This window comes from Leguminivora glycinivorella, chromosome 1, assembly GCF_023078275.1.
Source record: "Leguminivora glycinivorella isolate SPB_JAAS2020 chromosome 1, LegGlyc_1.1, whole genome shotgun sequence".
Taxonomy (NCBI): Eukaryota; Metazoa; Arthropoda; class Insecta; order Lepidoptera; family Tortricidae; genus Leguminivora; species Leguminivora glycinivorella.
In genome coordinates this window covers 15,735,587-15,755,562 of record NC_062971.1, presented here as the reverse complement: position 1 = coordinate 15,755,562, position 19,976 = coordinate 15,735,587, and the positions used below count along the sequence as shown (strand labels likewise).

Below are 19,976 nucleotides of genomic sequence, written 5' to 3'. Positions count from 1 at the left end.
TACGCGCATAGCTTTAATTAAGAGAAATGGGGGGACTAGATAGTTTTAAGGGGGTTAATAATTATATTTATCTATTTATATGTATTACTATGCAAGTATTTATTGAGATATATATTTTGTTATAGCTATATTTTGTATTATAAAACGTAGGATTTTTTTATGGCGTAGGTAAAATATTGCTACGAACTTGGATGGATTTTCGATTTCTTTCAACCCCTTTTTGCCAAGAATGGCACTGAAACTTGAGTAGTTCATGTGCTCTGCCTACTCCTTTATAGGATACAGGCGTGAACCTAGATGAGTACTTCGAGCACTCGCAGCATAATAATAAAATAATTACTAGTAATATCACAGAAAGTTCTTACAAGGAATCACTTAGAGATGTTATACTCGTACAAAAGGAGAAAATAATTTATGAATAGGAATATTGTTATATCGAACTTAATTTGAAATCGTATTTCAGGATTGCGGGTAAATTGAACATTTGGTTTATTTTATGAAGAAATTGGCAGTGTTGAACATCAAAACGAGGTTTTATAGAATAAAATTATATTCAGCGGATAGGTAACCTTAATAAGCTACGACATATCGCCGTCATGGTGCTTGGTCAGTATAACAAAGCGGCGGTGCATATTAACTGATAGCGGCAACGCCGTGTGTAATGAGTGATAACAGAACACAATTATTGTCGACAAAACCTCATTTTAGGTTATTGAAGTTTGCATAAAAGGAAAAGAGCACTTTTTCTGTTTGTACCTACTTTATAAGTCATATTGGTTTTGTAGATGATTTTCCACAGATTTGTCGACACCTAGTCGGTATCCTAGCAGTATATTACACGCAAAATGATCGTCTCTTAATAAGACATCGGGGTTGATCTCGGTCGGTCTAGAACGCAAAATGCCTACAATATTTTTTCGTTTTATTTTAATTCTATTAACTTCGCTTCCATCACAGATAAAATTGGTTGTCTTGTTTGCATTTTTGTAGTAAATTACCTGTTGTTTCTGTTTTTAAGAACTTATCTCACGCATGTCTATTTGAGAGCTTTCTCACGTACTCGTATAACTTTAAAGTGGAAACTGTTTTGGCTTGTGAACTACCTTTAATTTGTAAGACATAATATGTATTATTAATGCTGTATGTTTCCCAAATCAATAAAAAAAATATATATATAAAAAAAAATCTAAGGCAGTGTCGACGGAGCCCCGCTTTTTTACAATAATTTGACACATAGTAATATTTACAAAATTTATATAGATACATTTACTTTTCCAACCGCCATTCTCTAAAATTATACAATTCAATATCAAATTAGAATCTCCAACATTGTCCAGCCTCATTGAAACCAAACCTTAGACGCAAAATTTAATATTCGAGAACATTCGGTTATTAATTAGCGAGGGCGCGCTGCGGCCGCACTGGGCTCCAATGAAGTGGGACACATTTTTTTAATGACCCCCACCCACACCCCACGCCCACAGACCCACACCCCCGTGCATCCCATATGTCGCCACGAATTAAAATTTCAGCCGAATGCAACTGTTTTTTTAGTTCGGAGTTTGGAAAATTGCGTTTATTTTCTTTTGGGTTGGTGGTTAATTGAAACGTTTTGTGCACACGTAATTTTAATATTGATAAAGTTTTTATTACACATTGTTATTTACTCTGGTTTCTTATTAATTTGGGTTTTTATTTCTTTAATATATTATACAGCTAAATGCTGCCACGTTGCATCATGCAATCTCATGATACCCAAGTTTCACTTCCAAACTTCGCTGTGTTCATAAGACCAAGCTATAAAATCCTTACGCACCGTCAACAAAAAAGTCAGCATAACAATTTTCAAACAATTACCTCGAAGCAATTATAGTACGGTCCGCATAAAGACCGCGCAATCTCGCCCGGCCTAATGAAATTAAATTAAGCATAACATAATTCCCACCCCCACCAGGGGGGGAGAAACCGCACATTTTCGCTTTCCCCCATCTTTGTTTTTCGGATGATACTCTGAGTGTGACCTTGTTTCTGCGTAAAATGTAGTTAAATGTTGATGTTGGGTAGGTAAATTGCGTTATTTGATTTGAACAACACTGTGTTTTTATTTAAGTTCATTGTCATGGTAATGATTTTATTATATCTGAGCATTGTTATCACTTTTTTACACAAATACCTATCTCTTAACTATTTACTTCGAAGATAGCTAGAATCATCATCATCATCATTCGCCTGCCCTTATCCCAGTCATTTGGGGTCGGCGCAACATGTCCTTCTCTTCCATACCTCTCTATCCCCCGTAATCTCATCATTCACTTGTTTCTGTTTCATATAATCTTTCACACAGTCCGTCCACCTTTTCCTCGGTTTTCCTCTCCCATTACTTCCTTCAACATTCATTCGTAATACTTTTCTCGTCACATGACTTTCATCCCTTCGCATCACATGCCCATACCAAGCTAGTCGATTCGCTCTTACTTTTTCTACTATCGGTGCAACTTTCAGACTTCCTCTTATATACTCATTCCTAATCTTATCCATTCTTGTGACTCCACACATCCATCTTAACATTCTCATCTCCGCTTCATGCAATCTCTTTTCGTCCATCACCTTTAGAGCCCAACATTCTGATCCATACATGACATAGCTAGAATCTAAAGCGGAAAAAAATCTTCAGGTAGGTATATGAAAGATAGGCATGTAATTGACTAATTGTATGATAATAAAAGTAACCTAATCGTATGTGATCCAGGTTTTAAAGCCAGGCATAGTAACAAACAATTTCATTGTTTATTTTGGTTGGTTTATCACATAATTTCCTTGCTAACAACCTATCGCTACACAAGTCCCTGCACGTGTCACTGTACCGGTGTACCCATATTAATGTAGACATAACCTAATATCGAACTCATCGTTCAAGCGGCAAAAGAAGAAAGTCAATGGAACAAAGCATACACGCGTTTGACAGATACAATATTAATATCCAAATCCATATTAGTGGGGCACGATAAGGGCGCTGATTTCATTAGAGCGTTGTGGGGCACAACGCACCCCACGCATTCCGATACGGGTAAATGGAGTGATTGTTTTAGCGTGATACGGCTTGCTGTTGTTCGGACTATAGCTACAACGGACTATAATATGAACGAATTATTTAATTATCGAAGACTAAATATACATGTTTTTATTGGTAAACGATAGGAGAAGACAAGGGTGTGCAGAACCGTACATTCTACTACCTACTCTTCTCTTTAGCTATGTGTTGGATAGGGTCTTCTTCTCATATCAACTACTTAACCTTACTACTGTAAGCATATAAATGGGAGTTAAAATCCATATGCTAGTGTGTTATGACTTATGTTTGTACCTATGTTACTTGCTAAATATTCTGCACAGTTTAATTTTACTACTCAATGAACTATACGAAAAATAAATAATTACGACCATGTTTCCACAAAGAAAAACAAAATATACGAAAAGATCTATATAAAGCCACCAATGCATAATATGGAGAAGTGTATCATATTGGGGCGAATGAATGGTAAACGCGCTTGGGGTGGGGCTCGTAAGAGATGGTCTGACTGTGTGAAGAAGTCGATTGGCGGCAGCCTATATCGTGCAGTCCTCATGGCTTATGACCGCGTTCAATGGAGACACGCTACTTGTGGTCGCGATCCTCAGCATTGAGGGAACGAGGAAGAAGAAGATATAAAGCAAAATGGTAACTATGTTGTAGTCTAAAGTTTTTTTATTATGTTGTATACGGTGTGTAGATCAATGACATTGGTTCCACTTTATGTATATACCGCAGTAAAGGAAATAATGTCTAACAACGTCGCGCCCTACCGACTGATAACACACCCTCTCAGGTGTGGTAAGGGCTCAAATACTAGCCTCTAGGGTTGCCTTAACAATTTACAAAATACATACGCTGGGGTTTCGTTCTTTTTGCCAGGCATAATCTGTGACATTGTATAAGAATAAATTATTTTTTTACATTAACCTAAATCGTTATACATACATACGCGTACTTTCATCCTAACCTGCATAGTTCATATTATTTACAGAATATTGCTTCACAAAAGTACGAGTTTGTGTGTAATATGTAACGCAGAGTGCATAAACATACATATAATAGATTTAATATGAAATTTATGTGTCGCAGTAGGTAACTGATACATTATCATTTTACGTAAAATGGTGTTAATAGGGATGGCCAGGGCAAATTACGGTGATTTTCTGCCAAATGTATATACAAAATGCTACAAAAATTGTATCATCCGATTGAAATTAACAGTACATTACAGTGACACACACTTTGTTATTCGATATTTCGTAACCGTAAGGTAAATCACATTATAATTTTCATCCCTATTTACCCCGGCCGGCCCTATTCATCCCATTTGACGGTAGTTCATTGGTGTCAACCCTGCGCGTCGCGTGTTGTAGGTACACGTATCGTATCGCCCGGCTGCGGCGTGTCGTCATCGTAGACAATATGGCGGATGCTTATCTGCTTACATTGTACTACATGCTCGCGAATTTCGCGTTTCCATTACAGAATTAATATTGTAATTAGGCGGTGACAATGTTGTATGCCGGTGTGTGTAACGCCGCGCCCTAAATAAGCGAATATCGTGAACGTGATACGTGTTATAAAGAAACCAAGGACAGATAAGTAGGTACAGTTGCCTTCAGATATATATCGGCGCATCCTCAAATATTATGTATTATTTCAAAAGTCTATTACTACTATTGGTAGTACAATAGTAGACTTTTGAAATAAAACTATGGAAACAGATTACATCGCGTATAATGAATTTGCAATTTATCCCGACGACGTTTCGAACACTTTACAGCATTCGTGGTCAACGGGTGACTGAGGTAAAATTACAATGTGCAAAACCTACCCACATACAAGAAATATTAATGATTTTCTATGAGGATAATTTAATTTGTTCTAATAAATATTAATGAACCATAAATAATATAGATTAATAATATAGATTTTAAAGGCTGGTTTACAAAGTGCAAATAAAGCTAGTTTACGCAATATAAAAAAAATGAATATGTCAAAGACTCATTGAATCGGTGAGCTCCATCTTAGACTCTGTCTTCACTTCCCATCAGGTGTGACTAGGGTCAATCGCCGATCAGTCCATAATAATAAAAAAAAAAATTAAGGGATCGAATTCGAAACACCACGCTGCGCTCAAAAACTCGGATAATTGATGTAGCTCGAAAAGCGGCCAAGTTAAAGTGGAACTGGGCTGGACATGTCTGCCGTATGCCGAATGACTTGTGGGCCAAGGTAGCCACGGAATGGGAGCCCCATAAGTCGAACAGAGGATCCGGCAGACCTCGCCGGCGATGGCGGGATAACTTGGATTCCTTTTTGACAGACTGGCCAGTTTTAGCTCAAGATCGAGAAGAATGGAGAAAGAAGGGGGAGGCCTTTGCCCAGCAGTGGGACACAATAGGCTCATAATAATAATAAAAAATAGCCTTGTGGACCGCGAAGTACCGTACTACAAGTACTTGCCTGCGCCAGTTCTTGAAAATGGTCGTGCCACGCTCTATTGGGATCAAAAAATACAATTACTATGTTAAAAACAATTAATTAATTAATCTACACAAAATTGATTTAGTTCTGTGGTCTTCGTCGTGTTTGTTCCGTTATCAAATGTACTACTGGGTCCCAAGCCAGTGGTAAAGTAAAGCCATCTTGAATGAATTTTAAATTCATTATACGCGATATAATCCGTTTCCATAGTTTTATTTCATGAGTAACCATCTCGGTAACCGAAGACAATAATAGTAGACTTTGTTCGGATATTTGTCGATACTTTAGTAAAACACTGTTATCTGATGGTGACAATGTATAGCCATGGACATTTCAGTCCACATAATTAGAACGACGAAAAAGATATCAAAACAGCCTACGAGTACATAATTATTTATCATGCTTAAACTTATTTCGGGTGAGGCTCTGTTTTTGGTGCCTCTATTCCTTTTTCGTTTGGAGCTAGCCACTGACGTTTGCGTGTGTAATTTATATATAAGACCCATTTTTCATCTCCAGTGATAAGATGGTCCAACCAGTTGAATGTGCGGCGAAAAGACAGAAGTTGTATGCAGATATCGGCACGGCGGTTTAGTTGATCTCTATCAAGTTCGTGCGGTATCCAAACACTGTATTTGTAGTTTTTTCCCAACTCGTGTAAATGTGTCTCTATGGTGACATGAGAGCAGCCTAACTCGGTAGCAAGAGTACGACTCGTTAGCCTCGGATCTCCTTCAATTAAGGTTTTTAATTTGGCTACATCAATCTTCACCGGTCGACCAGACTTAGGTTGATCTGATAATGAAAAGTCGCCACTACGAAACCGCTGGAACCATCGTTTCGCCGTGGCCTCAGACACAACTTCAGGAGCAACACGCTGACATATATTACGCACTGCTTCGGCGGCTTAAGGCTGGTTTTACGCCGTGGCTTGCGTGGGCGACGGTCGCGCGATGGTCGCGCGACGGCGATGGTCGCGCGACGGCGATGCGACGCATACGAAATCAAACCTTATCGATATGGAAGTAGACGATGCGATGGCGACGGTCGCGCGACGGTCGCGCGACCGTCGCCCACGCAAGACACGGCGTTAGTGTCACGCGGACCGTCCGCGCGGAGCAATCCGCGCGACTAATTTGTATGAAGTTGATGATGTCGTCCGCGTGGACCCGTCCCGTCCGCGCCACTCTAAAATGCTTCCTGAACTTCATAGATATTAGTGCGGCGCGGATCGCGCAGACAGTCCGCATGTCACTAAAACCAGCTTAATGGACATGGTACCTACGTCAAATAGCAGCTCGGAAAGAATATCTTTTATCAGTTTCGGTTCATTGCCTTTTAAGAAATAAACTCAGAAATATGCTGTTGTAACAAGTTTTCCCTCGTACTTTAGCATTTTGACGTAGTAAACACGCTTGTGTATCAAGGGCACGAGTAATTTAAATTTCGGCACATAATCCTGATTATATTTCACAAACTGCCCCACTCGGGAACTCTTAACATTAACTCTCTACATCTTACGCTCCACCGTACGCGTTTTAATTCGCGCGTCAAATGAAGCCACTTGTAATTCCCCTACGCTCCGTAACGCGTAATGGCGACGCGTAAGTTCGCGATATGTGCGAACTTCGCAAACTTTACGCAGTAATTAGTGCGAACAAATGTAACAAGATTCTTTGAGGTTCACATAGGGTTGGCAATTGCAGGGAAAATTTGGCGTGGCAAACTTTAATTAATACTTGAAACATATTAAGATGGTGGGTTAATGAATAATGCATACATTGGGCGCATTCATTGAAATGCTCGTGCTTATACGTACTATTTCATTATAGCGTTAGGTCATAAGATATAAGAAGGTCATTTAAGGGTACGGTATTATCGGTATACGTTAGTATTGTAAATATTCCTTAACCTCTCGTATGCTTAGGAGCAGATCTGCTCCATATTGTTTCAACTTTAACATGTAGTTATTATGACTAATATATTAATGACAATTTTTTGACAGACGCATACGAAAGGTTAATTTGCACAAGTCCCCTTTAGTCCACTAGCCTTTATTATCATTATGTGATTCAATTGTCTTTATTGTTGTCAATTTTATGACTCTCAGTTGCGAACGTTTGAAAGTCGTAAAACATGACGTTAGTATCAGTTCTCTATCTGTAATAGAATTAGAATCAGTTGCAAGTAGGTATCGACTACAAATAAAACGATCAAGATCAAATGTAGACATTTTGAGAGATGTACGTATGAGACAAATTAGAAACTGATCTATGATTCAAAATAACTAATTAAAATAAAATAATAACAAATTCCTAGTTCCAGTTCCTGACTCAAATAACTCATAAATTCTAATTTCATATATTAAATAACTTCATTCTCTGACCCTACTTTTTATGATAAGTATTTAAGACAACCCTACCAAATTGAGTAAAAACGAGGATGCAATTTATCCGCAAATGAGAACAGATTAATTTTAAAAAGACTTTTTTGTTTGAAGTTAAAGTCAATTTTGAAACGCAAAAATATTCAATCGCGTTCTTTTTGGCAACTGCGTGTATGTGCGTGGAACTGCGTGTTATTTTTTATATGAAGAACCTACATCAATTAATTTAACAATCAAAGGATAATAAAGTGGTACTACTAACCGTTCCCCAATATTTACATAATGCATATGTACAGCTACAAACCTCATTCGGACAAATAAAACGTAAAACTCACAACAACAATGACATCGCGTAAGAATCTACATTTTAAGCACCTACTTATATAAGTTAGTACCTACTTGAGCCACATAATAAAAGTATATACCCTCGCCCTCTACACGAGTTAACGTCTCCCCACCGTTCGCTCCTCGTTACCCCTCCCTAAGGGAGGGGGTTGATGGAATGTGCTTTGATAGTACTACGTTTTAAACGCAACCTTCCATTATTGTATAGAATAAGATGATAATATGACCTAACAAATCCTTTATTACCTACACAACCTGATATGACATAAGTAGGAAATTGTGAAATTTTTAATTAATGTTTTACCTTAACCTGCTACGAGCTACGGCGTAGGCTCGGCGTAGCACATTCAAGTGCAAGTGCAAAAATATGTATCGAAAAAATCGTCTCATAAATGTGGTACTAGTACGCTCTTATTACAGTACCGCACTAAGATGTTATGGAACATATTTTTGATTAAGATTTGTACACCCATATTTTTACACTGCAGATAGCGGTAGAAGCGACATTTGGATTTTTAAAATCTGATACCGATTTGATATTTTGTTTTGTTTGTATACATTATTTAGTAAATCAGTATTAGTTGCTAAGGTGGACCCGAGGCTCCCGGGAGCGCATAACGCAAAAAATGCAACGATATCCTTGTTATACGGTCATTATGGGGCATTATTGCAATTCTGTTTTTCTTTGCAAGCCGTATATTTTAAAATAAATAAAATCATTACCAAAAATTAACTTTCAGAACACGCATAGTCTATATTTTAGTAATCTTCTCTGCTTCATCTATCTCTCGAAATAAGTTTATATAACCACGTTTATGCAAAAGTAATCCAGCATTTCAATTATTAATCAATTAGCTCTCGCTTACTCAGCAGACGTTTAAATTAGAACATAAAGTACCCCGCCCGTCACTTCGCTTATTGCAATAATTGTAGCTATTGTAATAATGGTAGCCATTGCAATAATTGTAATTTGGTGTAACGTTGCCGCGAATGCTGTTGCAGCTCGTATCCGAAGAGGTTTTATTGCGGTACAGACGTGACTGGAATAATTTCGCAACTCGAAAGGGTCGTGGAGATTTTGGGTATTACAAGTGCAAGGGTTTGATTAGGTGTTTCAGTCAAACGGATTTAATGTTGTACAGTTATGAAAAAACATTATTTGTTGTAATTTTTATTTTATTTTATGCTTAATATCTAATAAAACTATAATTTTCTTTCTTATCCTTTCTCCAGATTCACATCTGGGGCAGATGCAATATTGTAAGTACCCATTTAAATTTTCTTGCTTTCATTGAATCTGACAAAAATAAGCGCTCAAATGTTCTAAACTTTTTAATTGCAAAGAACTGCATTAAAGGCATGTGTTTTATACTGCACTATATTAAAAATACCTATATAATATAACATTCCAACTGTCATCCACTTTGATAAACCAATATAGTTTTAAACTCCTCACACCCCGTCTCATAACCCCGAATAGTGGTGCAATATTAACAGTATGCATTATGCATGGACAGCATGACGGAAAAACTACGCCGGAAGCTCCGTGCGAGCACGGGTATAACTAGTACGCCGGACCAACTTGGACGTCGGAATTGACCACCAGGGAAAAGTAGTTTCGAATGGAGAGAACTGGTATTAGTTAGATACCTAGTTTTTTCGCAACGCGACGCGAGGGCGCGTTTAGTAACCCAAATGGCATAAGTTAGAACTTGAAGCTTCCACACAATGTGAACAACATACACGTTATCATGACATTGCTATTATGATTTCAAAGCAATCCCTGTAATGCTGTGTATTCAGTTAGCGTGACACAAATCCCGACAACTTACGTTTCAAACGTATTTACTGCCTTAATAAATAAATAGCTCACATTAGCAGGCGCGCAGTCAGCCGCACTAAATATTGTCAAACAGACGTACAAACAACGACCAAATGAAACCAACCAACCTAACAGGTTAGCCAAAGTTATAATAGCTTACGCTTCTTAGCTAGCTTCCCCTGTTGCTCTTCTGTAGTGGGCGACAGAGTCAGAGTGCGTTTCGATAGCTAGGTAAGTACGTGAAGTCAATGATTGTCACTTCGACTAGACCGGCTGAAAATGCATAAACTAAATCCTACCCTATCATCTTCTTTATAAAGTTGAAACTAACCGACCGAACCAGTTTCGCATTAGGACTTAATATGTTGGCGGAAGCATTGCCGGGCTTATTGGGACTTTAATATGTGTAGATAGAGTTTAGTATGCCGTGGATTCAGTAAATAGGGGTTTGGCGCAATGTGGTGCAGGAATCGATGTAGTTTCCAATGGGATCTCCCGACGGTTCTTGTAATTACTTGCTAATCGAGACTCGTCGGAGGGCTTTCCTTTTCGTGTAAGGTATTGAGGCAGGTAAAAATATTGCTTAGGTAGGTATTTGTCTTACATGGAGTCCTAATATAAAATATTTCAATATTCAAATTTTCCTTTTCATTTGTAAAAGTATGTACATACTTAAATTTTAATAAAGTCTGTTCAGAAAGAGAAGAGTCGTGGAATGTATCGTATTTTCACGACTCTTCTCTTTACGAACAGACCCTACTAGGGATATGTCCAGTCTAAATATATAAAAGAAGAAGCTGACTGACTCACTGACTGACTGACATATCAACGCACAGCCGAAACCGCTGGTCCTAGAGATTTCAAATTTGGCACGTAGGTTCCTTATATAGTGTAGAGGAGCACTAAGAAAGGATTTTTCAAAATTCACCTCCTAAGGGGGTCAAATGGGGGTTCAAAGTTTGTATGGGGAAACAAGATTAGTTTGACTATTTTATTCGAAACTTCACAGGAAGATTCCTTAAGACATATGTCTGAATACGTGTTTCAGGTTTTTTGAAAATTACACCCCTAAAATGGTGAAAAGGGGGTGATATAGTCAAAAAATCAATATGAAAATATCAAAAAAATATATAAAAGAAGATATTGACTGACTGACTGACATATCAACACACAGCCGAAACCGCTGGTCCTAGAGATTTCAAATTTGGCACGTAGGTTCCTTATATGGTGTAGAAGAGCACTAAGAAAGGATTTTCCAAAATTCACCTCCTAATGGGGTCAAATGGGGGTTCAAAGTTTGTATGGGGAAACAAGATTAGTTTGACTATTTTATTCGAAACTTCACAGGAAGATTCCTTAAGACATATGTCTGAATACGTGTTTCAGGTTTTTTGAAAATTTAACCCCTAAAATGGTGAAAAGGGGGTGATAAAGTCAAAAAATCAATATGAGTATCGTTTTTATGGTTTATCGGGTCGCTCATCACAATAAATACAACGTTTTTAAAATCTAACGAGGCGAAAGTGAAATACCTTCTCCCCTGTTGTGGTGCAATAGGGTTTAAATATCAAAAAAATATATAAAAGAAGATATTGACTGACTGACTGACATATCAACACACAGCCGAAACCGCTGGTCCTAGAGATTTCAAATTTGGCACGTAGGTTCCTTATATGGTGTAGAAGAGCACTAAGAAAGGATTTTCCAAAATTCACCTCCTAATGGGGTCAAATGGGGGTTCAAAGTTTGTATGGGGAAACAAGATTAGTTTGACTATTTTATTCGAAACTTCACAGGAAGATTCCTTAAGACATATGACTGAATACGTGTTTCAGGTTTTTTGAAAATTTAACCCCTAAAAGGGTGAAAAGGGGGTGATAAAGTAAAAAAATCAATATGGGTATCGTTTTTACGGTTTATCGGGTCGCTGATCACGATAAATACAACGTTTTTAAAATCTAACGAGGCGGAAGTGAAATACCTTCTCCCCTGTTGTGGTGCAATGGGGTTTAAATATATAAAAGAAGATATTGACTGACTGATTGATATATCAACACAGCCGAAACCATGGGTTCCTTATATGGCGTAGAGGAGCACTAAGAAAGGATTTTTCAAAATTCTCCTCTTAAAAGGGTGAAATGGGGGTTCAAAGTTTGTATGGGGAAACAAGATTAGTTTGACTATTTTATTCGAAACTTCACAGGAGGATTCCTAAAGACATATTATGACTAAATACATGTTTCAGGTTTTTTGAAAATTTGACCCCTAAAGGGGTGCAAAGGGGGTAAAGTCAAAAACACAATATGGGTATCGTTTTTATGGTTTATCGGGTCGCTGATCACGATAAATACAACGATTTTAAAATCTAATGAGGTGGAAAAGAAATTTTCTCCCCTGTTGTTGTGCAATGGGGTTAAAATATCCAAAATAGCCATAAGTATAGCTTTAGTTTTTATCTTTACTTCTGGTTCAAGAGATTTCAAATTGACACGGAAGTTCCTTAGAGGAGCAGAGCACTAAGAAAGGATTTTTCAAAGTTCACCTCCTAGCATGATAATTTGACAGGGGCAAGGACAGGGACAGGGACAGGGACAGGGACAGGGACAGGGACAGGGACAGGAACGGGATAGGGTTAGGGATAGGGATAGGGATAGGGATAGGGATTGGGATTGGGATTGGGGTTGGGATTGGGATTGGGATTGGGATTGGGATTGGGATTGGGATTGGGATAGGGATAGGGATATGGATAGGGATAGGGATAGGGGTAGGGGTAGTGGTAGGGGTAGGGGTGGGGGTGGTAGGGGTGGGGATAGAATAGAATAGAATAGAATCGTTTTATTTGTTTAAAAAAGGGTATACATTGATGTTACATTATATTATAACCAGCCTTAATTTACCATAATACATGGCGTACAAATAATCTTAATTAACCTATTTATCACCTAACATGACATTTGTATCATCAAATTTACATGAAAAGATAATAATGATAAAAAAAAAAACAATAATTTTATATTTAATAGGGATAGGGATCTGGATCGGGATCGGGATCGGGATCGGGATCGGGATCGGGATAGGGATAGGGATAGGGATAGGGATAGGGATAGGGATAAAATAAATAAAATAAAAAAATAAAAATGCGTTTATTAGAAAAAATGACATAAAATTTAACAACTATATCTGTGGTCCCACACTAGGCGAGGCCTGTGTCGTGGTGACCGTTCTACAGGAATTTCTACATAATATATTTAGGGGTATCCTATCCTTTAGACAATTATTACATTACAAAGAAAGGGGTAGGGATAGGGATAGGGATAGGGGTAGGGGTAGGGGTAGTGGTAGGGGTAGAGGTGGGGGTGGGGTAGGGGTGGGGATAGGGATAGGGATAGGGATCTGCATCGGGATCGGGATCGGGATAGGGATAGGGGTAGGGGTAAGGGTAGGGGTAGGGGTAGGGGTAGTGGTAGGGGTAGGGGTGGGGGTGGGGGTGGGGGTAGGGGTGGGGATAGGGATAGGGATAGGGATCGGGATCGGGATCGGGATAGGGATAGGGATAGGGATAGGGATAGAAATAGGGATAGGGATAGGGATAGGGATAGAAATATGGATAAAAATAGGGGACGGGGACGGGGATAGGGATAGGGGAGGGACGGGGACAGAGACGGGACGGGAACGGGGACGGGGACAAAGATAGAGATAGGGACGGGGACAAAGATAGAGATAGGGACGGGGATAAGAATAGGGATTGGGGTCGGAATAATCGGTCGGCAATCGATATCTAGGCAGTGTAAAATGCAGGTGGCTTAGTGGGAAGGTATTAGTAAGTAGGCATCGGCGAGTATCCTGCATCCGTAATAACTATTACATTCAATGTGCTGTAAGAAGATCGTTGTTTGCTTGCCTTTTATATGTTTACGTTTGCAATAAGTATAAGCAAAATGGAAAAAATTGTAAGCGATAATGCAAGGAAGTACTTTTTACCCTACCGACCATTAGCGTCGAGATACTGGCTATGTGGGTTGTATGAAGTTTCCCCAGTATAAATATTTATAAAGGTAAAATACATACATATTCGTACCTACTACCTACGCTGTGGTCGCTGTGTAACAATTCTACAATCATTGCAAGAATTTCTTTAAAAACAATAGGTGTAAGGTACAGTCAGCCAAAACCGGACCGTACAGCAAATAGATCAGTTACAATGGCCCTCCAGTCGAGAATTGCCCCGCTTTACCTTAATCGAAATAATCGCGGACAGATGTACCTACAAAGAAACCTACGGATCCAAATGAAAATCTTATTTTTTGTAAACGTTTCAATAAGAATACTTTTATTACGCGGGCGAAGCCGCGGGTAAAAGCTAGTACTATATATGTTTGCAACAATACTTGTACATTTATTCGCATTATGATGCAAAAGGCATTCATACAATAAATTATGTAAGAAGACTAGGCTTACCTACCCATAAAAGGGTTGAGTAAAATAATTCAAAGTATTTTCTTAACTAATTAAATTATATAGGTAAATATTCAGCCCGTAAATAATTCAGAAAATATGTGCAGCAATAAAACCAGCGATGATACATATAATGGGGCGGCAATAAATTACGTACCTCGGAACACAACCCGGATTAATATTAATGAACAATCCGGGCTTCTGTAAGTCGCCCGTGATATTAATATCACTTTATGCATAGTTAAAGTATCTGAGATATAGCAAAACATAGTTTATCGAAGCACGTTATCTTTTATTTGCAAACATCTTAGGTTCGTGGGCAAGACCGTGAAAAGCATTTAGATTTAGACTGTTCTTTCATTTGTTGATTTACAATAATTTCATGCGTTAGACAGCAGACAAGTAACATATGAAATCTCAATAACGGAGACCGAGTCGTATTGGCAAATACAGACTCAAGTTCAGGTAGATATCAGGACCTTGAGGTTCTCTCCAAGTCTACACTAATAGTTTAGGAGAACAACAACCACAAATAAGTCTGACTGGAACAATTTGCTACACCAATAGAAGCATTCTCAAATGTAATGCCTTAATGTTGAATACACAGCAAGATTTTATTATTAGGCATACTAGCAATTACGAAGGTACCTATACAAACAAATTGGTTTGCAGCTATCTATTTGTAAGCACATTAAGTAGGTATAGTAAATATCCTACACTCAATGTACCAGCACAAACTAGGCATATTCACTCCGCAAGTACAGTCGCGCTCTCGCGCTGTCGCGCGTCGCATCCCGCCCCCGGTACATTCAGTACAGTCGCAAACGTTCAATTCAATTCCACTTTATTTATCGTCTGTACCGTCGACAAAAGCGCCATAAGTCCCCGTTTCATATAATTAAGTGCTTAACCGAATTATTTATAACGTGATTGTGTTTATTTTGATGAAATGGCAATGTTAATAATGATTCCGCTCTCGCGTTTAATTTGATTATGTAGGCCGTTTATTTTGACGTTATTGCTGGGAGGAGATATTGATATCTTTAGGGGAGATTTAAAACGGTATAAAATGGGCTGAATTGGTCATCTTATAAAAAAAAGGTTACCAAAAATATTTAAGTCGGTATTTGTGTCCGAAGGTTTTTCATAAAATCATGTTAGGTATTGTCCAAATCCGCGCTAACGATGTGGGTTACGTCAATATTCCGTTCGAGTTGTTGACACTGTCCCAATTGTTTTCATAATAATTCCTAACAAAAGGCTACAAAGAGGGTCATGAACCGTCTGCTATTGGAATTATACGTGACGATTTGAAAGTTTTGTACCTACTCGCACAATACTGGTCTTCGTTGAATAAAAATCGATCCGACATAGACTGTTGCGTTTCGTTCGCAACGAAGCGTTAAAGTCATCTTGTGTAAGCAGCCAGTTAGTATATCGTTCATTCGATGACCCTTTATTCTGACGCTACAGCGTTTTTATCAGCCCCTCCCGCGGGACGCGCTTCATCAGAATGTTCGCGTCGACCGCGCAGTTTCACGAGCCTTTTATTTCGCTTTTCCATTTGAAATTTTTTTAATTTTCTTGTAGATGCTAATAACCTCGCGCGAACCTAGCTTTACACTCGAGGTAAACCGTAATATATTATTGTAAGAATTAGATTGACAAATCACGCAAAATAGGCACAATGGTTGTCGACTTGCGGAAAATGCCCAATAAAACTGACTAACTAGATTGTCAAATAACAGGCCCCGTAGCTAGGGTTTGCTATAGACTCAAAAACTACTAAACGGATATTTATGCGTTTTTCACCTATGTATGAATAGAGTGATTCTTGAGGAATGTTTAAGGTTTTGTTATTATAAATTGATTATTAAAACATGACTATATGTGCTAAAAGTCGCTAAAAATCACGCTGCTTAAGAGCTTCAATAGAAAACCCTGCCCGTAAGTACCGATCAACTTATAACAAAATAATGTATGGTGGAATTGTCGCTCTTATACATAAATTTAGGCCTAGAAAAAAGTCGGCAATGGCTTATGTCTAACTTTAAAGGATAACTGCTATAAACATGCTTAACTTAAAAAAAATGTTTACGTATAATGTGGTATTACGGTATTCCACATAAATTTCCAGAAAATGACTAATTTTCTCGAGAACGTTCCCTCTGACTAGCAAAAAAAAATTGTGCACCATCTCAAATGTTTTGTTTCCTTTAGTTTACATTATTTGCTTCAAATTACATATTTGGGGAATTTTGTGAGGTTTTACTGCCGGTCTATATAATCAATTATTACATTTCTTTAATAGTATTTTGTCTTATTTCTTTTACTAATCCATTAAACATCTCCCAGTAATAGCAGATAGCTTAATCGGAGCAATGTATTGCAACGTTAACCATTAAAGCCTATGGTGGCCATATAGTCGGGTTTAAGCGGAATTCTTCACGATTTTATGCTTGTTCTCTCGACTCCCGTTTCCTTATAATAAAAAAATACAGATAAAATAATACGTCCATCGAAGGCGGTACGGTTCGGTTATGGTAATATAATAATAAAAGATGTGAAATGCCAAAAAATATGTTGTTTTATTTGAAAAAGCGAAACAAATTAACCAGTCCCGAAAGTACCGAAAATCCCGGGAAATCCCGGTTCCATATTGCTTCGGTACCGAAAATCCCGGTTCTTTGAAACAGTACCGGTACTGCAATCCCTACGTAGCCGAATGGCATTTCTACGACGCGAAACGAAAACGAAACGCCGCGAAAGATAGTCTGGCTCTGTTGCGCCAATACGTAAGAGCGATAGAGATTAGGGTTGCCAACCGTACTATATAATATAGTACTGTACTATATTTTGGCCCAGCGTACTATATTCTATATGAAGCATATATAGTACGCAAAAGTACTATATTTTTGGGGTCCATGCCAGTGGCGAATTTACACTAGGGTCAAACCGCCAGGAGCGGCGTTTTGATAATGAAAAAAATTTCGCGCTCGCTCTGCTCGCGCTTTTATTCATATTTAGGGTGCGCGCACACGGGCGACAAAGTTGCTCGGCGACTTTCGTATTTGTATGAAAAGTTGCGTCGCCTCGTGTGCGCACCTTCATACTAGCCCATAGACCGAGCGACGGAGACAAAACAGTTTTGTCTCCCGTCTGTGGGGGCCCTTTACCTTCATTATTACTTCGTTCTGTCCTGCAAATATTGCAGTTACGTATAAAGCCACCGTTGTTTGCAAACATTCGTATTTTTTCCTTGATATATTAAATAACGACATTTCTTAAGGGGATTCTCTACTCCGATGAGCTTCGATTTGAATCCATTGCTGTTATGAATATTACGATAGTTTCTGAAGTATATCATATTAACAGAATCGTCTTTAAACAAACTAGCATCCCATAATTAGGTACCTACTTCACAGCTCATTGATTCTGTGATATTTAGCATCAAAGATGAACTATTTTAGGACCGAAACTGGTTCTTTGGTCAAAATTTTTGCCTTAATTAGTTTAAAATTAAAATCGCTTTTGCATTTTTATAAAAGTCTACATTTCATTGAAGTAAAAATGATTTTAAAACAATGTCAAATTTCATAAAAAATATAAGTACTTATAATATGGGTATTTTTTTTTAAACTTCAAACTTCAAAACTTTTATTTGCTAAAATGCACGTACATCATAATATAATGGTGGAAATATATACATGGTATCAGTGCATTGACCCATATGGCATGCAAATCATAAAAATACCTACCTAAATTAAAACATTCATATTTACAAAACTATTTACATCATATTTACACGACAAAATTAAAGTTAGAAATAAAATGCTATAAAATTATCTGAGGTCAAAATAAATAATTAAATTGGGTAATATTATATCAAGTAATTAATTTAAATAATCGTTGTCATAAAAGTCATTCTTTAATATTAAAAAATTCCTTCATTGAATAAAAACAGTGCTCATGCAAAAACTTAATTAACAGTTTCTTAAAAACGACTTCTTCATCTACCAACCTTAATGATTTAGGCAAACCGTTATAGATTTTCGGCGCCATTGAGAAAATGCTCTTCTGGAAAAGAGCTGATTTGCCAGGAACAGGGTAAAGTTTATCACAATGTCTTACGCTTGCAACACGTGTGTAAAGGTGTAAATTTTTTCGTACAAACAATACTGTCTCTAAAATATATAAAGCAGGCACAGTTAGTAGGTGTAGTTGCTTAAAGTGTGGTCGGCAGCTGGCATTATATCTCAACTTACAGATCGATCTTACGCATCGTTTTTGTGCTTTGAGAACATCGTCGGCTTGGCTAGAGTTCCCCCAGAAAATGATACCGTATCGTAGTGCAGAAGATACGTAGCCATGATAGGCAGACATGACAGCATCGCGATTTACAGTTTTACTAAGCATATATAGGGTATACGAATATTTCATTAATTTGTTACAGAGACTATCAGTATGAGTCGCCCAATTCATTTTATCGTCTATGAGTAGTCCTAAGAACTTAGTACTATGTGTGATTGAGATGTTTGTATCTTTAAATATGGGTCTTGTAAAAAAAGTAAGTAGGTAACTATTTAAATTAAAAGAATATTAATAGGTACGTAAGTAAAAATTGCACACCTGTCAGTGTCAATACATTTAGATAGTGACTCAATATTGCATATTTTTCGAAATACGCCATATATATTGTTGGTGTTCAATAAAACATTTGGTACATTACATATAATAAATAAACTAGTTATATATTACGCTAAGTAAAACATACTATATTTCCCTAAAAAAAAAGTTGGCAACCCTAATAGAGATAGATATCTACGAGCGTTTCGTTTCGTGAGCGTTTCGTAAGCGTTTGTGTATTCGGCTACGCACGCCGGACAGGGTCTGTAGACTAAATGCCAATTGTTCATGCGTATCGTAGGTTCACTTCTCTCCTGCTTTTCAACAGTTACTTCTTGTAAAAGAGAAAGTTGCTTTTCACTTCGAAGCGTTGACGATTAGTGTTTTGTTTTAGCCAGTTATAATATCCTACAATGTACTTACATTCGATGTCCCTTTATTCCGACGCTACTGCGTTTTTATCAGCCCCTCCCGCGGGACGCGCTTCATCTGAATGTTCCGCCGACCGCGCGGTTTCATGAGCCTTTTATTTCCCTTTTCCAGTTGAGTTTTTAATTTTGAGTTGCGTCTGGGGACAATGGAATTGATGAATGAAATATAAATATATATACCTGTCTAAAGTTGCTGGCTAATTATAATGCTATAATCTAGGATGAGATAAAAGATATATAAAAGCGATATGTTTGTAAATATTTCGTCGTAGTAAAGACCAAGTGTCAGTCTATTTTTGATAATTTCGTACAGCATAATTGTTTCGTAGGTAGTCAAATTTACATCCTCTC

At 37.8% G+C, this 19,976-nt stretch overlaps 1 protein-coding gene across 2 annotated transcripts in view; it reads left to right on the top strand.

The window, feature by feature from the left end:
* Positions 1–19,976, top strand: part of LOC125227785 (homeobox protein Nkx-6.2-like) — a 78,007-nt gene that overhangs the window by 4,803 nt on the left and 53,228 nt on the right. The window contains exon 2 of one of the 2 annotated variants that reach the window (XM_048132128.1): positions 9,525–9,551. The exons of the other annotated variant lie outside the window; for it this stretch is intronic. Within the exon in view, the coding sequence (XP_047988085.1) occupies positions 9,525–9,551 (27 nt within the window). The remainder of the gene's footprint in view (positions 1–9,524; positions 9,552–19,976) is intronic. 2 annotated transcript variants of the gene reach the window in all.